The sequence below is a fragment of the Pelodiscus sinensis genome, chromosome 1, assembly GCF_052426305.1.
Source record: "Pelodiscus sinensis isolate ZL-2025 chromosome 1, ASM5242630v1, whole genome shotgun sequence".
Classification (NCBI taxonomy): domain Eukaryota; kingdom Metazoa; phylum Chordata; order Testudines; family Trionychidae; genus Pelodiscus; species Pelodiscus sinensis.
The window spans coordinates 302595212-302622272 of NC_143052.1; the positions used below are offsets into that span (position 1 = coordinate 302595212).

At 41.4% G+C, this 27061-nt stretch overlaps 1 protein-coding gene across 7 annotated transcripts in view; it reads left to right on the top strand.

Moving 5' to 3' along the window:
* STARD13 (StAR related lipid transfer domain containing 13) overlaps positions 1-27061 on the top strand; it is a 415654-nt gene that overhangs the window by 371819 nt on the left and 16774 nt on the right. For all 7 annotated transcript variants that reach the window (XM_075919190.2, XM_025190209.3, XM_075919191.2 and 4 more), the window contains 7 exons: positions 5116-5179; positions 11214-12613; positions 15305-15478; positions 17458-17617; positions 22079-22277; positions 24685-24892; positions 25972-26086. In XM_075919190.2, coding sequence (XP_075775305.2) covers positions 5116-5179; positions 11214-12613; positions 15305-15478; positions 17458-17617; positions 22079-22277; positions 24685-24892; positions 25972-26086 — 2320 coding nt within the window. The remainder of the gene's footprint in view (positions 1-5115; positions 5180-11213; positions 12614-15304; positions 15479-17457; positions 17618-22078; positions 22278-24684; positions 24893-25971; positions 26087-27061) is intronic.

Genomic DNA, 27061 nt, shown 5'->3' on the forward strand with positions numbered 1-27061 from the left:
AAAGAGAATGGGAGAGAAATCACAAAGAAAGCACTTCTCTTATAGGGCAGCTGGTAGCAACCTCTATTTGTAAAGCTTAATATTTATAAATTCTAGTGATCTTTTTTTAAAAAATTCCAGTCTAATACCCCTGGGCTATGTCTACACTGGGCCACTTATTCCGGAAAATCAGCTGCTTTTCCGGAATAAGCTGCGAGCTGTCTACACTGGCCCTTGAATTTCTGGAAAAGCAACGATGCTCTACTGTACAAAATCAGCCGCTATTGCGGAAAAACTATTCTGCTCCCGCTCGGGCATAAGTCCTTGTTCCGGAACACTGTTCCGGAAAAGGGCCAGTGTAGACAGCCCAGTAGTCTTTTCCGGAAAAAAGCCCCGATCGTGAAAATGGCGATCGAGGCTCTTTTCCGGAAAAGCGCGTCTACATTGGCCACAGATGCTTTTCTGGAAAAAGGGCTTTTCCGGAAAAGCAGCCTGCCAATGTAGATGCTCCTTTTCCGGAAAAACTGAAAACGGAATAGTATTCCGTTTTAAGCATTTCTGGAAATTCATGCCAGTGTAGACACAGCCCTGTTGTTTGCAGCAGGCCTTTGCAATTTGGCTAGTGGGGAGGGGGAAAGACTTCAGGTTAGAGGAGTACCTTTTCTTTTTCCACTTGATTTTATTCAGATTTTATTGAGGTACAAATGGTAGGAAATCATCATTTTCTTTCTCTTATTTGCATTCCCGGGGAAAAGATTTGTCAGATATAGAAAATAATAATTGAACATGAATTCTGTGGTTGGGCTGACTTCCACAGCAGCAACAACACACTGCTTTAGGAGGGCCCAGGAACTTCCAGAGTAGCTGTTGGAGGGAGAAAGCCTGATCAAGTTCCACTTGCCTTCCCTCTGATTCATCACATGGCCCCAGTGGTGGGCTAGGAGGGAGGGACGTAAGTACATCAAGTAGGATACTCTCTCAACTGGGGTGTTCTGGGCCTGGCTCTCATAACAGCTTTCTCCTGCTACTGCCATCCAAAATCACTCTTGTAGCTCAAGTGGCATAAGTATATACTGCAGTGTCCAAAGTTCAGCCTTCAAGTCCTGCTTGTGAGGCATGGCAGAGGCTATTACATCTGGGTGTAATAGTTAGTTTTTACCTTTCTCCTTTCAGAAAAAAAAAAACCCTCAAAAATAACATGCAAATAAACTACTTTAAAATAATATTATTTAGGTTGCAAAGTCAAACACTTGAATGCTTGACTTTGCAATCTGAATACCATTCCATTAGCATATTGTTTGCATGTAAATATACTGACCAAGGTTCTTAAAACATATGTGTATGTTTTGAGTCTTAAACCAATGTTTAGGTCCCCCAATAAGACTATGTCTAGACTGCAGAGTGTTTCCATTTCTTTTTCTGAAAAAAAAGACAGTCTAGACATAGCTTAAGTGTCCTTATTTTCAAAAGTGTGAAGCACTCAGCAGCCCCCATTGAGTTTAATCTTTTTAATTGTGGCCATTCAATTCTTTACATAGTTATTCTCTATTTCACAGCTAATAATTGCTCCAAGGGTCACTCTGTATAAATTATTATACTGGTAAGGATTTTAAAATGTGTAATATACTCAATATTCTACAGTGTTGTTACATAATTCCAGATTTTTTTAAAACTTGGGGTTTCATAAGAAACATTGTTCAAGGTGCTATTAAAAGATTAAGGCAGAGTAAGATCCCAGTCTAGGTCTATTAAAGGCTCCTAATACTTTCAGTGGGGGGCTGAATGGAACATATAGCATGTTGTAATGTCTAAATACCTCGCTCTTTTACTGTAGAGCTCACAGAAAGGAGCTGGATTGATAGCATTGGAAAACAAAGTCTTGTGTGTCACCGTGGAATTGGTAGAGCAGACAGTGCAAGCTTTGGGGAGGACCTCTCTCAGTGTTCAGTCTCCTAGGCTGAGTTTCCTAAAATGGGATCAGATGTCCTCCTCCCATAGACTAACCCACAAAAGGAGACCAAGCTACTGGCAAAGTTTTGTGCAGATTGCTTGCTCCCTTGCAAAAGAGCTGATGGGCCAGACTTTAGTGAGGCTGAGTTTGCACAATCCAAAGTATCTTTGAGATGAAAGTGCCACAGAAAAGGGTGTCCCAGATCTGCAGAGGAATACGTGCCACACAATTTCACTTAGTGCCTCCTGGCAGCTTAGCTTCTGCATGAATTTGGCATGCCACTGGCTGGGTTCCCCTGCAGCTGCTACTGAGCAGCTGCAGCACAGACCCAGATGGAGTTAATACTGTTCTGAGCGACTTTAAGGATGTTTGAGGATAATCTGGAAGCTGTTTAAGCAGAACAATAGGCCACCCACTGGGCTACCCTATTACACAGCTTCTGCTGTACTATATTATTCTTTATTTATTAATTACTGGTGCTGTGCATGTCCGAAAAAGGAAACAGTTCCCAAGTCTGGAGAGCTTACACTATGAAAGCCAGGAACAGCAAAAATTGGATGCTTAGGTATTATATCATATTCATATAATGCTGATGATTCAAATTGCACTACCATTGTTCTGTGAAGAATACATTAAATTAACATCAGTGTCATTGTTTTATATTATGATTTGCAAGTTTTCTTCAAATACTGTGCAGCTTTCTTGACAAGTGTTATGCTACATCCATAAATATTTTTAAGAGCCCAATCACCCTGAACTACATATAGGATTATTTATTTGGCATGTGGTTTTACTGTCTTTCCTTCAAGCTCAGATGTCATGTTTTGTTGAAGTTCAAAATACACGGCCCTCTCCCATGACTTGAGGCAGAAACTTGAAAGTGTAGGTAGTGTCACAGTGGCCTGTCTCTCTTTGAACAAGGCATCAGTGACAGTCTTTTTGTCATCTGAGCCTTTTGTTTCTGTGAGGGTTTGGCTGTCATTCATGTAATATATATAAGCAGATGGAGAAAGCTGTCTGCTGCCATTGGAACATCAACAGGATGTGAGAGGTTCAAACAGACTGGATTTAATTTGAGATGCCAGTAACAGGCAAGCTAATACATCTGATCATTCACCCTCTATTTCACCAACAGAATCTTTTTGCACTCCTGGAAAACCCCCAGAAAGCACGTCATTATATTGTAGATGGGTAAATCTAAAAGCAGGGGTTGTATTCCTGGTTCCTATTTGAAGGTAGTTCTGTGTTTCTACGGAGTGGGTTCAGAAAGCAGTCAGGATAATACCGTGGCCTTCTCTGTCGCCAGTCTAGCTAAGTAATGAGATCAGCTCTTCCACTTCACTACTGAAGTAATCCTTGCGTTCTGATAGAGTCAGTGAAAAACAAATTGCTTTTATTTTCATTGTTTGTTTGATTGAATGATTTCACTGTCTTTCCACAATGGAGCTGAAGGCCCCTTTTAAAATATTGAGACAAATTGTTGCCTTTGGTTAGACCTAAGCAACGCCACATAATTCAGTAGGGTACCTGAATATAAATGAGGGGGAAAATGAAGCCATTGTCTGTAGGAACTTACTTCCCCATCTCTCATGTATAATTATTTGCTCATTTGTTCTTCAAGTGCAGCTCGCATTGCTCAGCAGGCAAGAAGACATTTTGTCCCTTGAATATATGACGTATCCTCTTTCTACTGCACTTTCTCCTCTCTATCAGTTGCAAATAGGCTCCTTTTTAAAACTATTTAGAAAGCTTCTGGTGAAATCGCCTCTTGGGGTGTATTGAGGAGCAAAGGTTGCACTGAACCTCTGCTTTGCAGCAGATACCTTTTCAGCACCCATTCTCCTTCAGACTTCTGGAGTTAAAGATTGACGACCTGATTGTCAGAGATGCAGAGCAATTTCAAAGGGAGCTACAGAGTCTCAGTATCCTCTGAATACAAGGTCAGGAGTTCACATCTAAAAACTTGAGGTTCTAAGGCCAGGTTTACACTCAAGGGAAAGGTTAAATTAAGATACGCAACTCCAGCTACATGAATTAATGTAGTTGGAGATAATGTACCTTAATTCGAATTTCTCTGCTGTCCCCACAGCGGGAGGCCAATGGGAGCAAACACTCCCACCAGCTTCCCTTACTCCTCACAGGAGTGGGAGTACTGGACATCGATGGAGGCATACTCTGAGTTTGATTTAGCGTGTCTTTATTAGATCTGCTAAATTGAACTCCGGAAGATGGATTATGGCAGCGTTGAACTTCCCCCTAGTCAAGCCATGATCTCAGTTAGCTACCTGGTACAGCAACCCAGAGAGATGATTTTGCAGGAATGTACCAACTTGCTCCATTCTGAAGTGACAGTGAAAATATTACAACTTAATTTAGATAGGCTCTAGGTACTAAGCTAGTGAGTATAAGTGGGGGATAGTGGCAGCTTCTCTTCCTCCTCCCTCATTTTTCCCCAAAAAAGGACTGAATCCCAAGAAGAAGGAGGTACCTCCTTCAAGGTGCCTAACATCCTTTGGGGGGGGGCAAGGGCTTATGGCAAACCCTTCTTGACATTTCTTATTGGCTAGGTTAAGCGACTCCCCACTCAGCGTGCTAGCTCTCGTGATTGCCATTCTTAAGCAGCTAACTCTCCCCATGCAGTGTATAAGTAGCCCAGGTGCTCAACTCACAACTGAATTTCCCTAGGTGTCAAGGTGCCTAAAAGCGAGGCTTTGAAATTCTGACTCTAAATCTTCTTTGTGGATCTGGCTCAAACTGCCTAAAGTGAAGAATCAAATTTGAAATATACGTCTTGTGGTTCTAATAAGGCCCTTGAGCTCTCGTAACATTTGTTAGAAAGGGGTTTTAGAATGATAACATTCTCCACACAGTGGGCAAGTCACCTCTGCTATCTGTGCCTCATTTACCTCAGCTGTAAAATGAACTTAAGGATCTTTAGCACCTTTATAAAGTGCTTTGTGATCTGTGGATGAAGAGCATGATATAAAGAGCTAGGCATTAGATAGTGACAGCAGTGATATGAACCTTCTGATGTGCAAGTCTCATAGAACTAAATAAAGTATAGTGAATTCTGCTGTGTAAAGTTACAACCTCCTAAGCAGATGAGAGAGTAAGTTTTAAAATCATGAAAAATCATGCCTGTGAATGAGGCGGATGCTAATCTTTGGGTTTTGCTTCACCTCTAGACGACTGAACACATTGAACAAGTGTGCCTCAATGAAACTCGATGTGAACTTCCAAAGGAAAAAGGCAAGTAAACATTATGAAAACCTCTGGGTTTTGTTCTTAGCAATGTAGTGAGAGCTCCTGCAATGAGGCCCCAAGTCATGCAAACACTCAAATTTAAGTTAAGCATGTTTAACTCTAAGCATGTGTTTAAGTGCTATTCTGAATAGGGATGGATTCCTGAATCAGGGCCTTTAAATAGGAATTGAAAATAAACAGCTATGATTAGTACAGCAGGGTCATGGACATATAAAGTAATTTAAATTGTACATATGTTCATTTCCAATCAAGAGGAAAGGGTCTTGGTGTTATAGTGTTGTTGTCATATTTCTCATGCCACGTGATCACATAATGGAAAATCCTTCCAGGAAAAAATGGAAGCTCCCGTGTAAACAATAGCTTTTTTCTTATTTCTCATGCTGACTTACTACCAGTTAATAGTATAAAAATAAACCATTCCATACTTACAACCTTCTTGTGTAAGACAGGCAATATTTACGGCTTTAAGGGTTTCAATAAGAAATGCAGAAAATGCTTATTGATTTTTTAAAAAATGTAACAGATCCAGCGTAACAGTTTTTAGTTTACTCATGACATTGGTCTCCGGGCACTTTATAAGCAACAACATATAACGAAAATCATTGGTTCTGAGAGATGTCACTTTATATCGGTGGTTCCCAACTTTTTGAGCATACGGACTCCTTTTCAATCTATTAAAATTTTACAGACACCTTCCTCACAAGAACATAGCTATTTTCAAACATTCCATTACTTGATAATGCGGCGTCGGTGCTGCTTCCTCAGTTCCTAGCCCCTCCAACTCCTACCCATCCACAGAGGATATGGCAAGGGGGCTCTTGTGGCCAAAGGCAGCTCCTGCCCTGGCACTCTGCCCTTGGCTGGGCATGGAGCCCTGGGGGAGAAAAAAAGAGAAAAGGAAAAGGAAAGTAAGTATCGGGCCCACCGTAGGGCTGGGAGAGGGGAGAGGGCTGGAGTGTAAACAGCAGTGCAGCTGGTAGCAGGAGGACAGATGGTCAGAAAAGGTGAGCCCTGTGTGAGAACCGCCTGGCTGAAAGTCCCAGTCCTGAGGTGGGACCAATCCTTACTTTTAAACTTTCTGTGGACTCCCTTATAGTACCGTCACGAACCACCAGGGGTCCACAGACCACAGGTTGGAAACCACTGCTTTATATCATTTTCCCCTTCAGAATGTTTCTCTAACAATTTTTAAAACTGCCTATATGAGGCGTTCCTCTTGATACCACTGTCAGGTTAATCTTTTTGTATCCTGTTGTCTATGTACAGGAATTCAGACAGAAGCTGCCAGATATTTTCTTACCTTCTATTCATGCCAAATTGTTCTTGTATGTGACATTCATCAAACAGCTTGTCCTGCATCCATTATGGCCATTCTCTTCCAAATAGTGTCTCCACAAGTGAGGTTTCATGGGGATTTCCTGCCTTTGATAAGTGCATGTAACTTCCATGTTAAATACCTGTTCTGGCCTCTCTAGAACAGAAAGTGCCAACCCACCAAGCTGTGTGGTGGTTCTATGATTTGGACAGATGTGTGCTACTGGAAGAAACTCAGCTCAGCCAAACTCATTTCATTCTTGGAAATGTACACTCATATTTCCAGTGGTGAAAACCTAATGCACCAAGCCCACTGCACCATCTATCTGTAACAGGGTTTATTTATTGTAACAGTCACTCTCACTTGGCAGCCAGATGCTGCTCCACACATGGGCCACTAACTTATTCCCTGCCCCCACATGCCACTGAAAATCATCTTAGGTGCCACTTTTGGCATGCATTCTGGACATTGCCAACCACAGTATAGCCCAACCAGGGAGCCCAGTGTATAGAAAGGAATGGCAGCATCAGGCATATCCCATGAGGAACCATGAGGACATTACAGAATAACATTTTTTACGTTTTTGATTTTCCAAGGAAAACTAGCAATTTTCAATGGAAAATTTCAACACAACTGAGCTTTGCTCATTTTCACTGCAAAGTTCCAGGGGGAGGGGCAGGGAGTGAATCCATTTTCCAGCCAGGTCTAGTCAGCAAGTAATCCTGGCTCTGTTGTGTTAACCATTGTTGGCTCCATATTAACTTCCCTTGCATGTCACACTCACCTGCTCCCCAAATTCTCTTACATAGTTCCCACCACTTTAGCTTTATTTGCTTGGGTTTTAAGAACACAGGGACTGGATCCTTATCTGGTGCAAATTGTCATAGCTCTGATTACTTCAGTCTAGCCTTCACATTTTATACCAGCGGAGGATGTGCTTCAGTGTCATTTATTATGTTTGTAGTGTATCTTACCATTTTATTATTGTATAGTTCAGGGCCCTTAGCATGTAGGCAATGGACTGTTTTAGAATGGCTGATGAAATTCAGTGCTGATAAATGCAAAGTAATGAACACTGGAAAATATAATCCCAATTCTAAATATAAAATTATGGGGTCTAACTTAGCTGTTACCACTCAAGAGAGAGATCATGGAGTCATTGTGGATAGGTCTCTAAAAACATCCCCCCGATGTGCAGCAGCCGCCAAAAAAGCAAACAATGTTAGGAATTATTTAAAAAGGGATAGCAAATAAGACAGAGAATATCTTATTGGCTCTATATAAATGCATGGTATGCCCACATCTTGCAGATGTGGTTGTTAGCCTCATCTCAGAATAGATATTGTAGCATTGGAAAATGTTTAGAAAAGGGCAACAAAATGATTGGGTTATGGAATAGCTGCCATATGCAGAGAGATGAATAAGACTAGAACTTTTCAGCTTAGAAAAGATAAGACTAAGGAGGGATATTATAGAAGTTTATAAAATCATGATTTGTGTAGATAACACAAGAACTAGAGGGTCACCCAATGAAATTAATAGACAGTAGGTTTAAAACAAACACAAGGAAGTATTTCTTCACACAAATTCACAGTCAACCTGTGGAACTCCTTGCCAGAAGATGTTATGATTGCCAAGACTATAATACATTTTGAAAAAGATCTATATAACTCAGTGGAGGATAAGTCCATCAATGGCTGTTAGCCAAGATGGGCAGTAGTGGTGTCCCTAGCTTTTGGTGACAGATGCTGATAATCAGTGATAGGGAATGGATCACTTGACGATTACCTGTTCTGTTCATTCCCTCTGGGGCATCTGGCATTGGCCACTGTCAGAAGACAGGATACTGGGTTAGATGGACCTTTGGTCTGATCCATTATGGCTGTTCTTATATGCTTATAAAATAATGGTTAAAATATTTAAAGTGATTACACGAGTGTTGTTTTAAAATATTCCTGGTGTGACACTAGTAAGATTATAACAGGTGGATTTTTATAAGTATCTCACTTCTTTTCAGTCCTTCTCCCCGTGAACTCCCCTTCAGTAACAAGCTGTCACGAGAACCAGAAGGTATAAATAGCTATCTGTTTCCCTACAGAAAAGACCAATGTAGGATCAGCAGCTTCTATCTTTTTTCTGCTGCTTCTCTAGCTGCTAAATTGTTTTCTGGCCATAGCTGCAGAACTGAGGCATTTACTTCTGTGCACTCACATCAGCTACAGAATAAATTTGTGCTGTATTTTATACATAATTCTGAAATTATTATAAACTGTTTTTTCTGATTTTGCAGCTTTATTTTATTTTATGATTTGGACAAAATATAAAACTGATGTGTCGGCCTTTATGTGATGACCCAGCAAAGACTTACAGCAACAATATGGCTTGAGAGTGATCTGCCTCTTTACTAATTACAACTCAATGTATATCTTTCAAACTTCAGTTAAATTTAAGACTAGAAGATTTACCTGGCATTGCTCAGTCCTTAACTCAAATAAGTTTTGTTTCTCTTCATTTAAATCATTGTTCTAGGGTTGGAGCTGGGGATGAGGGGTACAGTATGCAGCCTGTCCTGGCGAAAGGGGACAAACCTAGCCCTTTCTCACCGCAGCAGGTTGGGGCCAGGTGAGAGGTGTCTGTGCATGGCTGCTGCAACTTGTCCCCCAGCTGGGGGACAGACAGACACACACACACACAAACAAACAAACAGACAAACTCTCTAAAATATATAGGAGACAGCTGTCCCTTTCTCCACCCCAGACCTTTGTTGGCCCAATGGGATTATAACTGTAACTGTCCCCACTCTTGCTGACCCCCTGTGGTCCTTCTACAGTATAATGGTCCCTCCTACCAGATCCCTCCCTTTCCAATTTATTATAAACAATAAAATTCCAGGCATATCCCATTGTCCTGGCACAACCAAACCCTGACCTTGCTTTAAGTTATGATAAGAGGAAGCTGCATACCAATTAGGGGGAGTTCTTGAACAAACAGACTAACAGATGGATGAACATACAGACAGAGGCACATTTCTAAAATCTATAGTAAGATGTGTTTTACAAATTATTTTACATTTTCCAATTAGATTAAGCAGCAGCATTCTAGACAGATGGGAAATAGTAGAACCTTACCATCAGAATGGCATATAAAAATATCGTTAAGAATAGATTTTTTAATGAGAATTTTCCAGTCCCAAAATAGCCTTTTTAGATTACCGCTTTGTTTTAGTCTGACAGCCTATCATATTTTACTGCCTTACTGCTGTTTCCTCTTTAAAATGAGGGAGGATAAGATGGCTGTTTGAATGTCATATATATGAAATTAGTTTGTTCTACTTTAAAACACTGTACAGGAATAGCTTGGTATAGGACTGGGCCATCATCAATGGAAAGACTCTAATTGACTCCAGTGGGCTTCAGATCAACTCCTTAGTGACCTTAGAACTAAACAAAAAACTGCAGGGCCGATGCTAATAGTTTATCAGTTTTGTCTGGGACAACTGAGTAATAGAATCTCATATTAAGTTGTGGAACTTTTTTTTCTTTTACTCAGTTCCTACATTGTGTATTAACTTATGGTGCTTGGTATTTTATCTCTAAATGTTTGGTTTTTGTCTAGCAGGTATGTATATATAAATGAACATATTTAATTGAAGACTTAATCTTCCGACAGGTTAATTCAGATCATTTACTAGATTTTCTTGCTGCCATTTTAAATGTCTGTTTACTTTTCACAGCAAAACCAAATATAATGGGGGATAGTTTGCTCGAGGTATTCACATGATCCCCATTAGTATAGCATCTCATAACCTCATAATCTTTAATGTATGTGTCCATTCAGCATTGCTGTGAGGAAGGAAAAGTTAGGTATCATAAACTGCCATTTGTGCCCTTAAAAATCTCCCTCCCCCTTATATCCTTAAAGAACTGCTTAGGCGTTAGTTTTGCACTGTGCCGTGGGCAGGCAGATTGTTTGTGCTTGCTGAAGTCAACAGAACATGCATAAACACCACAAAAAAGCTTAAAAAACAACACATGGTCCTGCAGCTCTTTAGCGATTAACAAAAATGTAGATGGTATCGTGAGCTTTCATGGGCACAGCCCACTTCTTCAGATGAATGGAGTAAGGGGTCCAGAGGAACAAATAAATAGCAGAAAAAATAGGGATGGCGAGGGTGAGAGAAGGGAAAAAAATCTTGTCAATTAGCACGGACACTCTAATTGATAAGATTTTTTTTCCTTCTCTTACTCTCTCCATCCCTATTTTTTTCCGCTATTTATTTGTACCTCTGGACCCCTTACTCCATTCATCTGAAGAAGTGGGCTGTGTCCATGAAAGCTCACGATACCATCTACATTTTTGTTAGTCTCTAAAGAGCTGCAAAACCATTTTGTTGCTTTTTAAGTTTTTTCAGTTAAAGACACCACAATCTATTTGTGAGCTCTACATAGTAGGAATGGGAACATAAACCTTCTGTGGTAGCATGTTAATTACAGAGTCTTTGTTATGGAATGAGAAAGGCTGGAGTGTAATGTTGATGTCCATTATGCTAAGAACAGACAAGTCCCCTTAGCTCCATGTTGCCATCTATAGCTTTCACTGGCTGAGCAGTATTTCACTGTAGGAACAGAAGGTTCATGTTTCTTACAGTGTAATCAGAAAAAGAAAAGTGCTGTATTGAATAAAGTGTAACATGCTGTTTTCCAGAGTGAAGACTCAGATGAAGAAGATCTCTGTGCCATCAGTAATAAATGGACTTTCCAAAGGTCAAGCAGAAGATGGTCTCGAGTGGATGACATTGACACTTTGCTTCACCGATCAGATAGACATGGATCGTCAGGGGACATTAAAATGAAAAGTACCCTCAGCAGTGAGAGTGTCCTCACCGATCTGAGTGAGCTTGAGGTGTCATCTATTCACAGCGAGAGCAGTGGGGGAAGTGACAGTCGGCGTCAGTCTGGCATCCACAGCACTATAAGGGAGATATGTGACTGCTCAGGACAGCATAGTGTAGAAAATACTCTTACACGCTGCACCACTCCTGTCAGCTGTACCCTCTCCCCGGTTCCAAAGGAGACCACAAATTACTCCTGTAACCTTAAGAATGAAAAACCCCCACGAACGAGAGCCAAAACCTTTCTAAAGCGTATGGAGACGCTAAAGCCTAGAGGTGCACCTGGAAAACTAAAAGGCTTGGGAAGGCCTGGTGTCATAGAGATAAGTGGACCTGTTCTTCATCATGAGCCAAAATCCTTAAAAGACATGCACTGCCTGCAGATAGTGAATGGAGACATCCAAAACTTAACCCAAGATGCAACTAAAAGAGGACTTTCCTTTTCCACCAAGTCCAGCAGTGACAGTAGTCAGTCAGAAAATAGCAGTGGAGTGAGCACATCCTGTTTTCAGGAACGCAAGTGCCATGAAACAAATAAGCGAGGTGGTATGTACCTGGAGGACCTGGATGTTCTTGCTGGAACAGCCCTGCGGCAGCTGGTAGATGAAAACCGTAAAAATGAATTTCACTCGCAAGAGAACTTGGTTGTACATATTCCTAAGGACCATAAACCTGGAACTTTCCCAAAGGCACTTTCCATTGAAAGTCTCTCACCTACTGACAACAGTAATAGTGTAAACTGGAGGACAGGCAGCATCTCTTTGGGCAAACAGAAGTGCTCTACTCCTAAAGAGCCCAGATTCATGGCTTGCTGTCCTAAAGAAAGTAGAGTTAGTATTTATGACAATGTTCCAGGTTCCCACTTGTATGCCAGCACTGGAGACCTTTTGGACTTGGAAAAAGATGACCTTTTCCCTCATTTAGATGACATTTTGCAGCATGTCAATGGACTTCAAGAGGTTGTAGACCACTGGTCAAAGAATGTACTGCCAGAGATGCAAGGCAAAGATTTATTGGTTGGGGAATCTGCGTCATTGCCATTCCAGACACCCACCCAAATTATGTTGGACTTTGAAGGGAACTCTGTTTCTGATGGTCGTACTACACCCAGTGATATGGACAGAGATGGAGCATCTCTCAATGAGTCAGAAACCACTGATATTAGGGACAGGAGAGACTCTGGTGTAGGGGCATCTCTCACTAGGCCAAACAGGTTGGTAGCATAATTCCTTAAATAATCCCATCTATTTGTCATTATTAATTGGGTAGATTGTGAAAAAGGCGAAGAGTCATAACAGAGCAAACTACAGTGCACAATTTCTTCCACAAATATTGTAGTTAAAAAACACAGTATCATATATTCACAATGGGACATCTATTCAAACTGGCCTAGAAAATGTGCCCACCAGTTTATGCAAACAGAGGCAGGTGCCACATTTTCATGCATAAGATAAGATTCTGCTTTGAAAACGGGAATCTGTGCTCTTACATAGAATGTACTATTTTTCCGCATAGCCTCCCACAGTTGGTTAAAATGATGGCACCCGATGTATGAATAGAATGTAAGGTTGGACCTCCCAGAGTGACACCAAGTGTTTGGAAATTCATTCTGAATTATTAATACATTTTGTGACTTTGAAAGAAGAGGCTCAGTTGTGACCTGAAGACACAGCTCTGAGTTAGGGACTCTCGGGCATGGTGCTGTGCACTCTCCATTGCCTGGCCAACTGCCTCCATGTGCTCACCCACAATGGGCCATTGCTTTTATTTTATTTTCTACATTAACATGAGCATTTTTTTAAATCTTCTATTTGTTCTTTACAGAACGGGACTTCACACACACAATCAAGCTTTGAGATATTCAAGTTGTATTTTATGCCCAAACAGCCCCCTCCCACACCTACCTTTGCTTTCATTTCTGTGTAGTTCTCTTAGCACTGAACACTCACTCAAGTGATGCTGTATAAGGCCCATGAAAGCATCAGTGGTTACCCCGTGAGCACATGAAGTTATGTTAAAGATGGCCGCAGTTAGGTAGTCTTTGTCTAACCCACAAAAGAGGGGATACAATTACTAACTACAACATAGCATGTAGGAGAGGCTCCTGGAGGCAGGAAAGTGAATTTAAAAGAAAAGATACCCACCCACTCCCTACAGGCTATAGAATGAATACCTAGGAACTGCTTATTAAACAGAGTGCATTGAAACAACTGGTCAGAAAAGGAAAGAAACTTGGTGTTTTAACTATTTTGAGGGACTCTTATGCTATCACTTACATTCTGGAATCAAAAGGAAAAACTATCTTTTAGTCTTTAAAGTGCTACATAGTTTTTCCTTTTGTTTTAGCAAGATCAGACTCACAGAGCTACCTCTCTACTTCTATTCTGGAATCAGTCATCTTAATTACTTTGGATTTATAAATAGTCTGGTAGCACTTTAAAGACTAACAAAACATATAGATGGTATCATGAGCTTTCATGGGCACAGCCCGCTTCTTCAGATGACCGGAGTGTTGTATGTCCAGAACCAAAATAAATAGGGGAGAATGAAGGAGGGAGGGAGGGAAAAAATGGGAGGGAGGGAAACAAAAGGAGGTAGTTCCAACCCTTCCCACAAGGCAACTACACAGAGAAGGGTTGGAACTGCAGTTCATTCACAAGGTTAATTCTCATGCCAGTGGTTTGAATCGAGATAGCAGATGGCTGGGACATTATCAACTGAACAAACAATGAAGGTACCAATGGTTCTTTGTCTGTGTAGATTCTGGTGTTAGTACTCTTCCTCTCTAATTGCTAACTAATGGTCCTTATCTGCTTCTTTTAACTATCCAGTTTTTAAGTGCTTATAGACTATCAGTTTTGCCTGTTACATACCAGCTTGGTTTTCCCTTTGATATTTATATACTCACTGCCTCCTTTTGTCGTCCCCCCCGCCTTTATTTTGGTTCTGGACATACAACACTCAGGCCATCTGACGAAGTGGTCTGTGCCCACGAAAGCTCATGATACCATCTACATGTTTTGTTAGTCTTTAAAGTGCTACCAGACTATTTGTTGTTTTTTAAATGTATCCTGTACAGACTAACTCAGCTACACCTCTGAAACTATGGATTTATACTACTGTAACCAAGAGCAGAATTTGGCACTGTGTGTTTTGGTCTATAGGTTAAAAATGCACACAGATACAGAGGTGCATTTAAAGGGCCTAACACTGCAATTATTTACAACCACCCATATTTCTTACTACTGTGTTGAATTCCTTTGAAGTAAGGGGGAGACTACGCACATATTACGTGCTTGCCTAAGTGTTTTCAGAATTTGGGCCAAAGTTCATACCTTGAGGAAAAAAGGCAAAGGAAATGCAAATAAGGTATTATCAATACAAGAGTCAGTATATAAAGAAAGTGTCTTGAGTCAGACTCAGAGGGTGCGTCTAGACTGGCAAGATTTTGCGCAAAAGCGGCCACTTTTGCGCAAAAACTTGCCAGCTGTCTACACTGGCCGCTTGAATTTGCGCAAGAGCACTGACTTTGTAATGTACAAACTCAGTGCTTCTTGTGCAAATACTTTCACGCTCCCGCTTGGGAAAAAGCCCTCTTGCGCAAGAATACTTACTCAAGAGGGCCAGTGTAGACAGGGAAGAACAGTTTTGTGCAAAAAAGCCCCGATGGCTAAAATGGCGATCGGGGCTTTCTTGCGCAAAATCGTGTCTAGACTGGCTACGGATGCTTTTGAGCAAAAGCACTTTTTGTGCAAAAGCATCCATGCCAATCTAGACGCACTTTTGCGGAAATACTTTTCCCAAGGGATCACGACATTTACATTGACAAATATTGTCAATCATCACATTTTTCCTAGCTGTGGCACTATCTAAAATCATTTTCCTTTCCTTTCTTTTGCTGAAGGCGATTACGCTGGCATAGTTTCCAGATCTCACATGGCCCGAGCTATTCTGCAGCATCACTACAGCTCAGTAATCAATCTGCAGCCCAACTCAATCTACTGCAAAAATTTTCCTTACTTCGTCTTACTGCCATCATGGAAAAATATTGCATGTCAAACAAACATGGCTGGACATGGTAAGTGCATTATGTGTCTCATAAAGCAGATATATAGAGACGAAAATTGTTTCTCTGAATATTATCATTCCACTAACCTAGCCCCTTTCATCTGAGAATCAGCAAATGCCTTTTACTTTGTATTTATATAGTGAGTCAGTGGCAAAGCCAGAAATAGAATCTAGGAGGTCTTTTCAATCTCCTGTTCTGACCGCGAGATAGATGCCCTCCCATCCTCCACCTCTTTCTAATGGCAGCCAAGTCCCAGGAAAATAAAGAATAGGAGTGAATAATTACAAAGAGGACATTTTAAAATAAGGTTCTCTAAAACTAAAGTTGTGGTTTGAAAGAAGCTGCTATTGGTTATGCATCAAGTATAAAAGTTTGTTTTATTGTTTTTATATATAAAAGAGTGATTAGCAGTGCGTAGCTGGAAGTGTTCTAAAAAATATTGTTCTCCTGTATAGGCAGAAGCATTAGTCTAATAATGATGATGAGAATGATAATATTTCTCAGTGAGACAGTGCTTTGCACCTTCAAAGCACTTTACAAATCTAACTAATGTTCACAAACCCCTCTCTGTGGTTGGCAAAAACATTAAGGTATCTACAGCGGTACAGATGGAGAGAGATCAGAGGTCAGGACTAAGGCGCTAGATTCACAAAAGTACTTAAATATCCCTTTAACTTCAAAATGGCTGCACCATTGGCATTCACAAAGCCCCTGCTCAACTTCTGACTAACCCTGAAGGAACCTAAAGTTCATTGGCACCTCAATTTTCACCACTAAAAGTCCCCAGTGTGTCTACATTTCCACTTCTGGGTATGCACAGAACTGCCTCAGTCAAGGTGCCCAGGTGCCTAAATCCTAGTGAAACACTGCAGCTAGACATTCCCTTAGGGCCCGATCTAGTAGTTGTTCTCAAGGCCTATCTAATGCCACACTATTTAGATAGCACGAGGCAGGGAGGTGGCAGCATCTGTTATAAAATATATCTCACGTGTCAGGCAACTGAGTTGAAATGTGGGAGACCCTTGTTCTTTTCCCTCTCTGCATATTTAAATCCCGGGCTTCATTTGCAACTTCGAATGCCTACATTAGCCACCCTAGTTCGAACTAGGGGGCTAGTGTAGACATACCCAGAAAGATTACATAGCATCTCCACCAATTGTCAGACAAACACCTTATCTCTAATACAAGTAGTTTTCCTTAACAAGCTAAATAAGCCAACATCAACAAAAAGACAATTAAATGGCAGCTTTTGTCTATTTAAATTATAATGCATCTGTGATGGCACCTCGCACTGATGTGATCCATGAGTTTATGGGCCCATTATCTAAGATTAAAGCAAAACATGTTAGCAAGGTTGTTTTGGTATCAGCTGGCGCAGCCCCTTGGAATATGGTTGCCAGGGCGACTGTGCCTTCCTAAGGTTCCTCTACTCAGGCAAACTGTCCGTTCATGAGGTTACAGGTTTCGAGGTTAGAGGCCTATACATGACTTCAGAATAAGAATAGGGGTTCTTAGTGAAATACCATGGACTGCCTCAGTTTACCCTACAAAAGTTCACAAAGTTCAATTAATTTGCTTAGTTAGAAATCAAATGAGTTACAATAGGGATGTATTTGGCACATAATGGTTTCTCGCTGCCATTTATTACTGTAAATGATGGACAAAGGAAATGCGTAATCATATAGCTGATGTCATAGAACTCATTGAGCCCATTAAAGAAATTAACTTGTACTCTTTCAGATTCATCTTCCACTTTGTTTTGTTGTGCTGTTTGTGCCAGACATTTTGAATGCAAGCATGTAGCTCCAGGCAATCTGCTGGTAAAGACTCTCAAGAAGCTCATAAAATGTGCACACTTCATTTATCATGTATTAGGAAGGAAACTTTTATTTGTCTGTCTTTATCAAAGAGGATGCCTTCAGATTCACTAGCTTCCCTCCTCAGTGTTAGCTAGTAACACTGTTTAGTGCTAACTCTGTGAATTCCAGGTCTGTGCCAAAGTTCATGAAGAGGATGAAAGTCCCTGACTACAAGGACAAGAGTGTCTTTGGTGTTCCGTTGATAGTTCATGTCCAGCGGACAGGGCAGCCGCTTCCACAGAGCATGCAGCAAGCGCTGCGCTACTTACGCAGCAATTGTCTAGATCAGGTATGGATTTGACATTCGTGGCTGAATTTCAAAGGGATTTTAAACCACTGTCTAGCAACTTGCAAAGCTCAATTATGGAAAATGTATTAAGCAAGTTGAATATTTTACTTTGCCACCCCACATCAGTGCCAGCGCCATTCTAAAGCTCTGTACAGGTTACAATAGCACTGGGCAATGACTGACATATTACAAACACTGCTTTTGCTGATGTATTAATTCACTACACAAGGGACATGGCTATTCTCTCTTTATTGTTCCTCCCCTAAAGATAGGACTCTGTGTGTACATGCTCACAGTATACATTGTGGCCAGTTTGGTTCTGCATTGCAGTGCTTGTCCAGTTTTAATATTGGAGCAGCATGTTTCCTATGCAAGTGTAAGCGGGGGAATGGTCCCGCTCTTGTGGGGAACTTTCCTGGCTTCTATACACCCCGGTGAAATGAACCAGCGAAAGGATCTGAGTCCCCGCTCCCACTTCCTTTACCCCACGGCTCCCTGATCCTGAGGGCTCCCCCTCCACTCTCCTGAGTAGCAGAGCCCTTGAAACCCCAACAAGGCTGGGCCCAGGTTTCCTGGGGCTTAATCCCTGACCTTGTAGTCACTAGGGGCAGGAGTTAGGGTGTCCCCACTCCGAGGTGCTCTCTTTACACTGCAGGCCTTCTTGGCCCAGTGATCACTTCATAAGGTTCAAAGCAAATACAATTTATTAAACATCAACTGATTAAAGAGAATAGAATAAGAAACAATGAGAATGGTTAAATGAGAACACACAGCCCTGCTCTGTAGCACAGGGACATCAAAAAAGCAGTCTGCAGAGTGTAAGGACAGTTCACAGTCTCTTCCTTAGAAGCCCTGGATGTGCTGCAAGGGGCTGCAGGCTGGACACGCTTGCACTGGCAGTGACCACACAGCCTCAGTCTCTAAGTGGCCAGACCCCTCTCCCAGTCCAGAGCCTTTCCCCACACTTTGCAGGTCCCAGTAGCTCACCACATCCAGCTGCAGGCTGTGCTGCTTGGCCAGTTCCAGCTCCTTGTGTTGCCTCTCTGTTCCTTTTGGCTTTCTGAGCACTGCCAGTCTGCTGCTCAACACAGGGTCTGCACTGCTTGGCCTGTCTGTGTCTGGTTCTGTCGCTGCAGGACTTCTTCTTGTACTCCTCTCTCAGCTCTCTGTCTTTGCAGGACCTCTTCTGCACACAGCTTGTTTGTTCAGAGACAGAGCCAGAACAATCCCCACTTACAACCTGTCAGTCAGGCTGAGCTGGAGTGTTGACTGCTTTCCATTGTCTCTGGGGTCTGTCAGTCTCATGAACCCTTCCCCTTCTGAAGCTGGTAAACCAAAAAACTCCCACAGAGTTTTAGTAAGGGGTAACAGTCCCCTTACACAAGGTCCACTTCTGAATTTTCCAGAGTTTCTGCTCCTTACCCTGCTTGTGACATTGTGCTCCCTGAAACTGATATTGTGGGCAGTTTCAGCACTGTGGGAAGAAATGGGAAGATAAATAGCAGCAGGGAGGAATCATGCCACAACTCTGTGCAGCTAAATTCTCATTCAGTGCCCATCACTGTGGCCTGGGGGTGTGGGAGCGCACAAAGCCTCCTCCGCTCTGCGAGTAGCGCGTGACACTTCAAAGTGCCGCGTGCTGCTCTCCGGACAGTGGGGAAGCTTCCCATGCTCCCCCTTCGCTGGGCCAATTAAGACCTGAGGGCAGGGACAGGGCAGAGAAGGCTTTGGGTGCTTTTCCCCTTCCCCCACTGCCCCATGCCCTAACTGGCCTGGGGGCGGGGGAGCAGCAGGGCCTCCGTTGTCTGGATCCACCTGCTTGGCGGGCTGGATCCGGCCCGTGGAGGCCCTTTTGCCTATCCCTGGTTTAACGTCAAAGGGCTTCCAAGCTGTGAACATTTAAAAAACATCTTTGTGCAGAGACTTTCACCCAAACCCAGAGTTAGGATTTTAAATGTTCAGTTAATTCAGCTTCTGCACTTGACACCTCCTCTCCTTATCTACTTCAGAATCAGTGAATGCTTGTCCATTGGATTCATTCCAGACCTAAATAGCTTCCAGCACTTCCCTGCACAATGGCTGGTGCATGAAGGGAGCTAGCCTAGAGCTCTGGACTTCTAGATCTGCCATTGCACTTACTTAACAGAGTAGCAGTTGTTTATGTAATTGTAAGCTATGGTCCTGGGCACTTGAGGTATTTGTGACTATTCTGAGATGAAGTAAGGAATCTTGAGCATTAAGATTTGAAGACAATTATTCAAATACAACCGTGAGAAAGAGAAGTCTCTGTACCTTTCTTTGTTGATTGAACTTTTATTTCTACCCTACATACATCAAGCGTGCACTTGCAGAACCAATTATCAACAGCACCTGAAGAAAATAAAGAGAGTAGGAAAATTAATCTCTGGTGTAAATCCTTTAGTGTTAGTGTGTTTATGGAGCCCTTGTAGTTACGGGATACCTCTCTCAGACTATGGAAGAGAGCCTGAAACACCTGCTTTTATGAAACCAAGAACTATCCCCTCTTGATTAACTGAGCATTTTTCCAAAGGAAGGGAAATAGGAGTAACATCATTACACAATAGTAGAGATTAGCAGTAACAGGATGTCAGGCACCAGAAGACTGTTTTGATGAAATTTGATGTCTGACCTCTGATTCTGGCATAGCTGTAAATTTTTAAAGATTGTTTATGCCAGCAAGGAGCCTTTGCCCTGGAGGTTTTGTTTCACATTTGTCCAGCACTCTTGAGTTTTATTCTTTGAACAGATACAATTGTGGCTAGAAGTCTCATATATTCAATACACTAGGGCTACGTCTACACTGGCCCCTTTTCCGGAAGGGGCATGTAAATTTCACCAGTCGTCGTAGGGAAATCCGCGGGGGATTTAAATATCCCCCGCGGCATTTAAATAAAAATGTCCGCCGCTTTTTTCCGGCTTTACCTCTGAATATAAATATGATCCAACAATGTGCACTCAATGCAGATTTCAGTTCTGTAATTTCTACATAGAAAATTAGATTGCAAACATTACAAAGCTCACTGATACAGCTTTTTCTAGAGTCACATAACAGAAAACATCTCAAAGCTACAATTTGCGATCAGAGGCTGTTTTCCACTTACAAACTAATACACAGCATGCACCGAACTATGTACAGTTTAATTTATGAAAGCCACATCAGCTCTATATTACTCATCAAAACATTTCGCTATATGACCATTGAACATGGAAGGACTTCAAGAGCATCCATTAGTTTTTCAGGATGAGGATTGAGCTACATGAGCCCTGGAATGGAAGCTGGAAAGTTGAGCATAGGATGTTGTGTGACTGAACTGCATATTTAGTTGCTTCCATGGCTGGAGTTGTTGGGATATGCAGTCCAGTAACCTTGATTCCAAGTTAACAAGACAAACAGCTAGCTACATACAACAAGCAAGAGGAAGCAACCTTTATAATTTGAAGCCTAAAATATGCCCACTTTATTCTTTTTATAGATTTTCTCAGTATTTCACCTCTTTTCCTGTAAACTGAAGAAAAACACCACAGCTAGTTCCCAAATGGAACAACATAAGCTCCCTTGGGAATAAATATATGGTTCATGCTCAGGAATTCACTTCAGGGGAATTCTACTTCCGAGAACTACTGTAAAAGGATAGCACTGCTCTGAAGACACTCACTGGGCTCATTTTAAGAAATACCACTTCCTTCAGATTAGAAAGCAAACAAGATAAAAATGTACCACAGTGGCACAAATAATCCCTCTGCGGTCTCTGCTTTTTAGCTGCTGGGTTTTTCAGTGGAATTTGAGGAAACTTTGGGGAGCAGAGAACAGGAAGGGGGAATACAGATTTAGCATCTTGGTGTTAATCCTAGCAGGATGTCCCAGTCTCTTGTCACATAGTATATTACTCTACTGAAGATCGCTGATGTGGCTGAAGAGATGATGTGGCTTTTGTAAATTAAACTGTACATAGTTCTGTGCAAGCTGTATATTAGTTTGTAAGTGGAAAACAGTGTCAGATTGCAAATAGTAGCTTTGTCTTGTTAATCTTCAAAATAGACAGACAGGATAAGACAGATTTTCAGCAGCGGTGACTCAGTGTAGTAGCTGCATTAAAGTCAACTAGCTATGTCATTTTATACCTGTTAGGAGACTAGCTCATAATTTTTAAACACTGCCTTACCCACATACATTCTGATCTTTTGGTGTGTGATTTGGTACAATAAGGAAGAATTATTACGTGTTACAGTCCCATAACAAGAGTATGACGCTGTTTATGGTTTATCTTGTAAACAAATCCACTGGCATTTCTATGTATGTAAGAATCTACAAGTTGCATGAAATCTTGTTATCTAAAACAGTAAAACAAGTAACACAACTTCCCCAGTAAGCAAAGCCTCTTGTAAGTTATACTTGAAAGAAATGGCTGTTTAACCTATCCAACATGGCTCCTGGTTTAGGTGGGTCTGTTTCGAAAATCAGGCGTGAAGTCCCGAATCCAGGCCCTGCGTCAGATGAACGAGAGCTCCCCTGAGAATGTCAGCTATGAAGACCAATCAGCCTATGATGTGGCAGATATGGTAAAGCAGTTTTTCAGGGACTTACCAGAACCTCTTCTCACCAGTAAGCTAGGAGAAACCTTCCTCCATATCTATCAATGTAAGTAAAATGGGAGTTATTATGAATGTTACTGAAGTGTCAACATGCATCTGACGAAGTGGGTCTTTGCCCACGAAAGCTTATGCTCCTACACTTCAGTTAGTCTATAAGGTGCCACAGGACTCCTCGTCGCTTTTGCAGATTCAGACTAACACGGCTACCCCTCTGATACTTAACAGTAGGCTTGATTCATTCAATTCACTCCAAAGGGCTTTGGATCAGGCAAATTGTGACTAAGAGAGCTGCCTGGCCAAATCCCATTAACTTGTAACAAAAATCCAGTGTCCAAATCCTACATGAAGCTTTGGAAATCTCAGCCTTCCAATCAAAAAGAGGCACACAAAGAAGATGAGATGCAGAGGGAGAGCCAGAGCAGGAAATAACCTGAAACAGTTTCTATTATAATATCACATTTTTAATTATGTACAGTAATTCCTCATTTAACACGTGCCCGCTTAACATGTTTTTGCGATAGCACGATTTTTTTTTTTAGGGAGTGTTTTTTGAATTACACGACCGTACCCAGAATAACACGATTTCCCCAGCCGGCCCATTGCCAGCGGCTGTATGGGGCTTCCCCCACCTTCCTGCAAAGCGGCGGAGGGTTCGCCACTCGCCACGCCATAGCCCTGTCACAAAATGTGGAGTTAGAGAGAAACACTTAGCCTTGGGAATTTTTGTTCATATGCATGTAGCTTATTTAATCACCAACACTGGGATTGGGAAGGATTCTCTTCCCCATGATATACTGTCATGAACTTGAGCTGGGACACTATTGATATATCCAGAATGGTTGATGATTGCAGGGGGGTAGACATTTCACAGATTTTGCTCAGTCACCCTATACTTTGCATAGCAGTAATTTATGTTACTCCAGTTAACCAAAATTCCCAGTTAAGTGAAGTTATGTCCCTCAAGATTGTCTTCATTACATTCCAGAATACAATGGATGGAGGGATGAGGGACACATTGCAGACTTACCAAAAATTCCTCTGAGTTTTCTGAAGGCTGCCCATGTCCCTTACCACTTCTAGAAAGTCAAGGTTATACTCTGTTTGCCATTTTTTTGTCAAAACCTTTAATATAAAGTGCTTGTTGGAGCTTTCTAAGAGACAGAACTTAATAGCTTGCTGTTGCATCAATGGTAAATCCGGTTTTACTCTTCTTTCATGTGATTATATATAATGTATAAAACACCCAGAGGAGTTCTCTTACTCCAACCTGAGGAAACTTATGGTAGCTTCAGAAATGATTCTGTCCAAAATGCTGTTTAAGCATATCCATTACTACTTTCATTAAGCTCTTCCTAGGATAAGTGCAAGCATTTCCCCAAGCATCCCTAATGCTTTTTGAACTGCTCTTCCATGGGCAGAAAAATCATAGAAAATAGCATTTAATGCTACAGCACTGAGTTCTCTTTGCGCATCATAAGTTCTAAATGAAGTATTGTACTCTTCTGAGTGAAGAGTAGTAATGCACTATGGAAAGATAAAACATACATAGCACTTAAAAATTTGGACGCAGTCTTGTTTAGGATCGGTAGGTTTTCACTTTGTGAAATATAGAAGAGTAAGATCAAGCAATCCCAGGATATGTAAGAAAGAAAAGCTCAGGTTTTCCAGACAGTCCAGTATTTGAGCTTTCTGTTCAGGAAACAAATTGAGAAAATATAAATGAGAAAATATAAATGTCCGGTATTTTCTAAATAAGATGTAATGTAGATTGTGATAAGTATCAGAGGGGTAGCCGTGTTAGTCTGAATCTGCAAAAGCGACGAGGAGTCCTGTGGCACCTTATAGACTAACTGAAGTGTAGGAGCATAAGCTTTCGTGGGCAAAGACCCACTTCGTCAGATGCATGTAGTGGAAATTTCCAGAGGCAGGAATAAATATGCAGGCCAGGATCAGGCTGGAGATGATGAGGTGATCCAATCAAGGAGGATGAGGCCCACTTCTAGCAGCTGATCTGGAGGTGTGAATTCCAAGGGAACAGAAGCTGCTTTTGTAGTTAGCAAGCCATTCACAGTCTTTGTTTAATCCAGAGTTGATTGTGTCAAACTTAAAGATGAACTGTAGCTCAGCAGTTTCTCTTTGAAGTCTGGTCCTGAAGTTTTTTTGCTGCAGGATGGCTACTTTTAGATCTGCAATTGTGTGTCCAGGAAGATTGAAGTGTTCCCCTACAGGTTTTTGTATGTTGCCATTCCTAATATCATGTGATGTAATGTCAAATGTGTCCGATATTTTTGTTGAAGCCATCTGGCAACTGAGTCTGATATTTAAATGGTGTTTTTCTCTGGAGAAAAGAAGTAGTCAATATAGTGTGAGTTTCTTGCTTTACTTTACTGAATCCTAGTGTCTTTACGTGATGTTATGATTAACTCCATTAAATGACACTTGATTTTCCTTAGATGTCCCCAAAGAGCAGAGACTTCAAGCCGTGCAGGCAGCCATCATGTTGATGTCAGATGAAAACAGGGAGGTTTTGCAGACTCTGCTGTGTTTCCTGAGTGACGTCTCCTCTGTAGAAGAGAATCAAATGACTCCAATGAATGTAGCTGTTTGTCTGGCCCCTTCTCTTTTCCACCTTAATATATTAAAGAAGGAAAGCTCACCAAGGTAAGTACCTGGCTTGGCTGTACTGTTATCTTTTACAGAAAGGGCTGGAGTTTTAAACTTAGACAATTTTGTAGACTCATGATACAAAATGATGCTTTTGATGTTCAGACAGACATTTGGGGTCCAATTTTCAAAAGCAACTGTTAACTATTGCACCCCTAGATTTGGGTATGCACTCTTTGAGAAGGCATTACAGGCCAAAAGGGCATTTACAACCATAGAGAAAGTCATTTAATTCTTGCACAAGTAAATGCCCTTTTTCATCTGCAAATTCATTGGGCATGTGAGTATGTTTTGTGGGGTCAATTTTGTCTTTTGAAGGCACCAAGCCTGATTCTGTTGCTGTTGGAGTAAGTGGGATTTTGCCATTGACTTCAGTGGGGAGAAGACAAATTCATAGTTTTGTAGGGATAGCTTTTAACAAGTACACTTTCGGTGCCTGGTACAAGCTTGTAGGCATACAATTCCTGTTGTGGCTTAAATCCTGTGCAACCCCAAACTTCACCCAAATTGTTATTAAAAAGACATCTTGTGTTCTAATTCCAGCTCTGCCAGTGACTCACTTTGAATATACTCAATAAGCATTCTGCTAATTGGAAAATAGAGCTTATTTCAGGTCATAGTCTTCTGGTTCATAATATGATGAATATAAGTTAAATAGGGCTTAGATCCAGCCATACATTGGTGACCAATCTAAAATATCCCCTCTGCATTCCCTTCTTATCCCTGCTGGAGATATTGCTTTGATGATCCTGGTAGCCACTACCTTGCCAAGTATTTTAAATTATGACAGGACAGAATACGGGGGCTATTTGTTGAAGTTCTGTTGCAAAATGTAGGATACACATGGTGCAATGTCTTTCACCTTTCCTGATTTCAACTTTGACTTAAGAATATTTTAGGTAAACACTTTTTCTTTGGCAACAAAAATTTTTGTGTGTGTGTAGTCTCAATGCTCTCTTCTAAATGCAAATTTAAAAGGATTTTCTCTGTGGCCATGAGAACGTTGTGCCATTATGTTTACTTTCATATTCAAAAGATTCAGCTCCTCTTATCCGAGACACTGAATTCAATTACAGAGTAATACAGAAAAAATATGCGACAGGGAAGCCAGATCAGAAGGACCTCAGTGAAAACCTGGCAGCCACTCAGGGACTTGCACACATGATAATAGAATGCAACAAACTTTTTGAGGTGAGTGGAAGACTCAGCATTACTCATAGCTACAGTACGTAACAGAGCAGCCTTTGAAATATTTACAGTTTAGATTTACATTTCCTCCTTTTAACTTAGACGGTGATGGGTCCTAACTTATATAAGATTGTTCTCACTGAAATTTATTTCTCATTTCTTTTTGACTATCTCTAGTTTTTCAGATATGTGGGGATTCTTCTTCAAGTGCTTGTTCATGTCCATTCAACATAGGTGTGTGTGCTCACTACATACACCAGTGACAGAAGATTTTTCTTCAGCAATATTCGTAGGGGACCCGGTCCAGTGCTCCCTGCCGTGTGGTTGCATGCTGTGCCATATAGGGTGCCCCCATCTGGGCCTTTCTGTCTTCAGTTCTCTCCTGCACCTGGTGACTGTGCTTGGAACAGTGCACTCTAGCCTTAGCTGTAGCTTTAATTAACTTTCCCTGTGCATTTGTCAGTAGTTTCCCTCTAGATAAACACATGTAAATAGCTGTAGATTGCCAGTCTCAGAGAGGAAGCCATGTTAGTCTGTAACTTAAAATAAGCGGTACAGTAGCACTTTATAGTGTGGCTATGTCTAGACTGGCATGATTTTCTGCAAATGCTTTTAACAGAAAAGTTTTCTGTTAAAAGCATTTGCGGAAAAGAACGTCTAGATTGGCACAGACGCTTTTCCACAAAAGCACTTTTTGCAGAAAAGCGTCCGTGCCAATCTAGACGCGCTTTTGCGCAAAAAAGCCCCGATCGCCATTTTCACAATTGGGGCTTTTTTGCGCAAAACAAATCTGAGCTGTCTGCACTGGCCCTTTTGTGTAAAAGCTTTTGTGCAAAAGGACTTTTGCCCGAATGGGAGCAGCATACTATTTCCACAAGAAGCACTGATTTCTTACATGAGATCATCAGTGTTCTTGAGGAAATTCAAGCAGCCAGTGTAGACAGCTGGCAAGTTTTTCTGCAAAAGCATTTGCTTTTG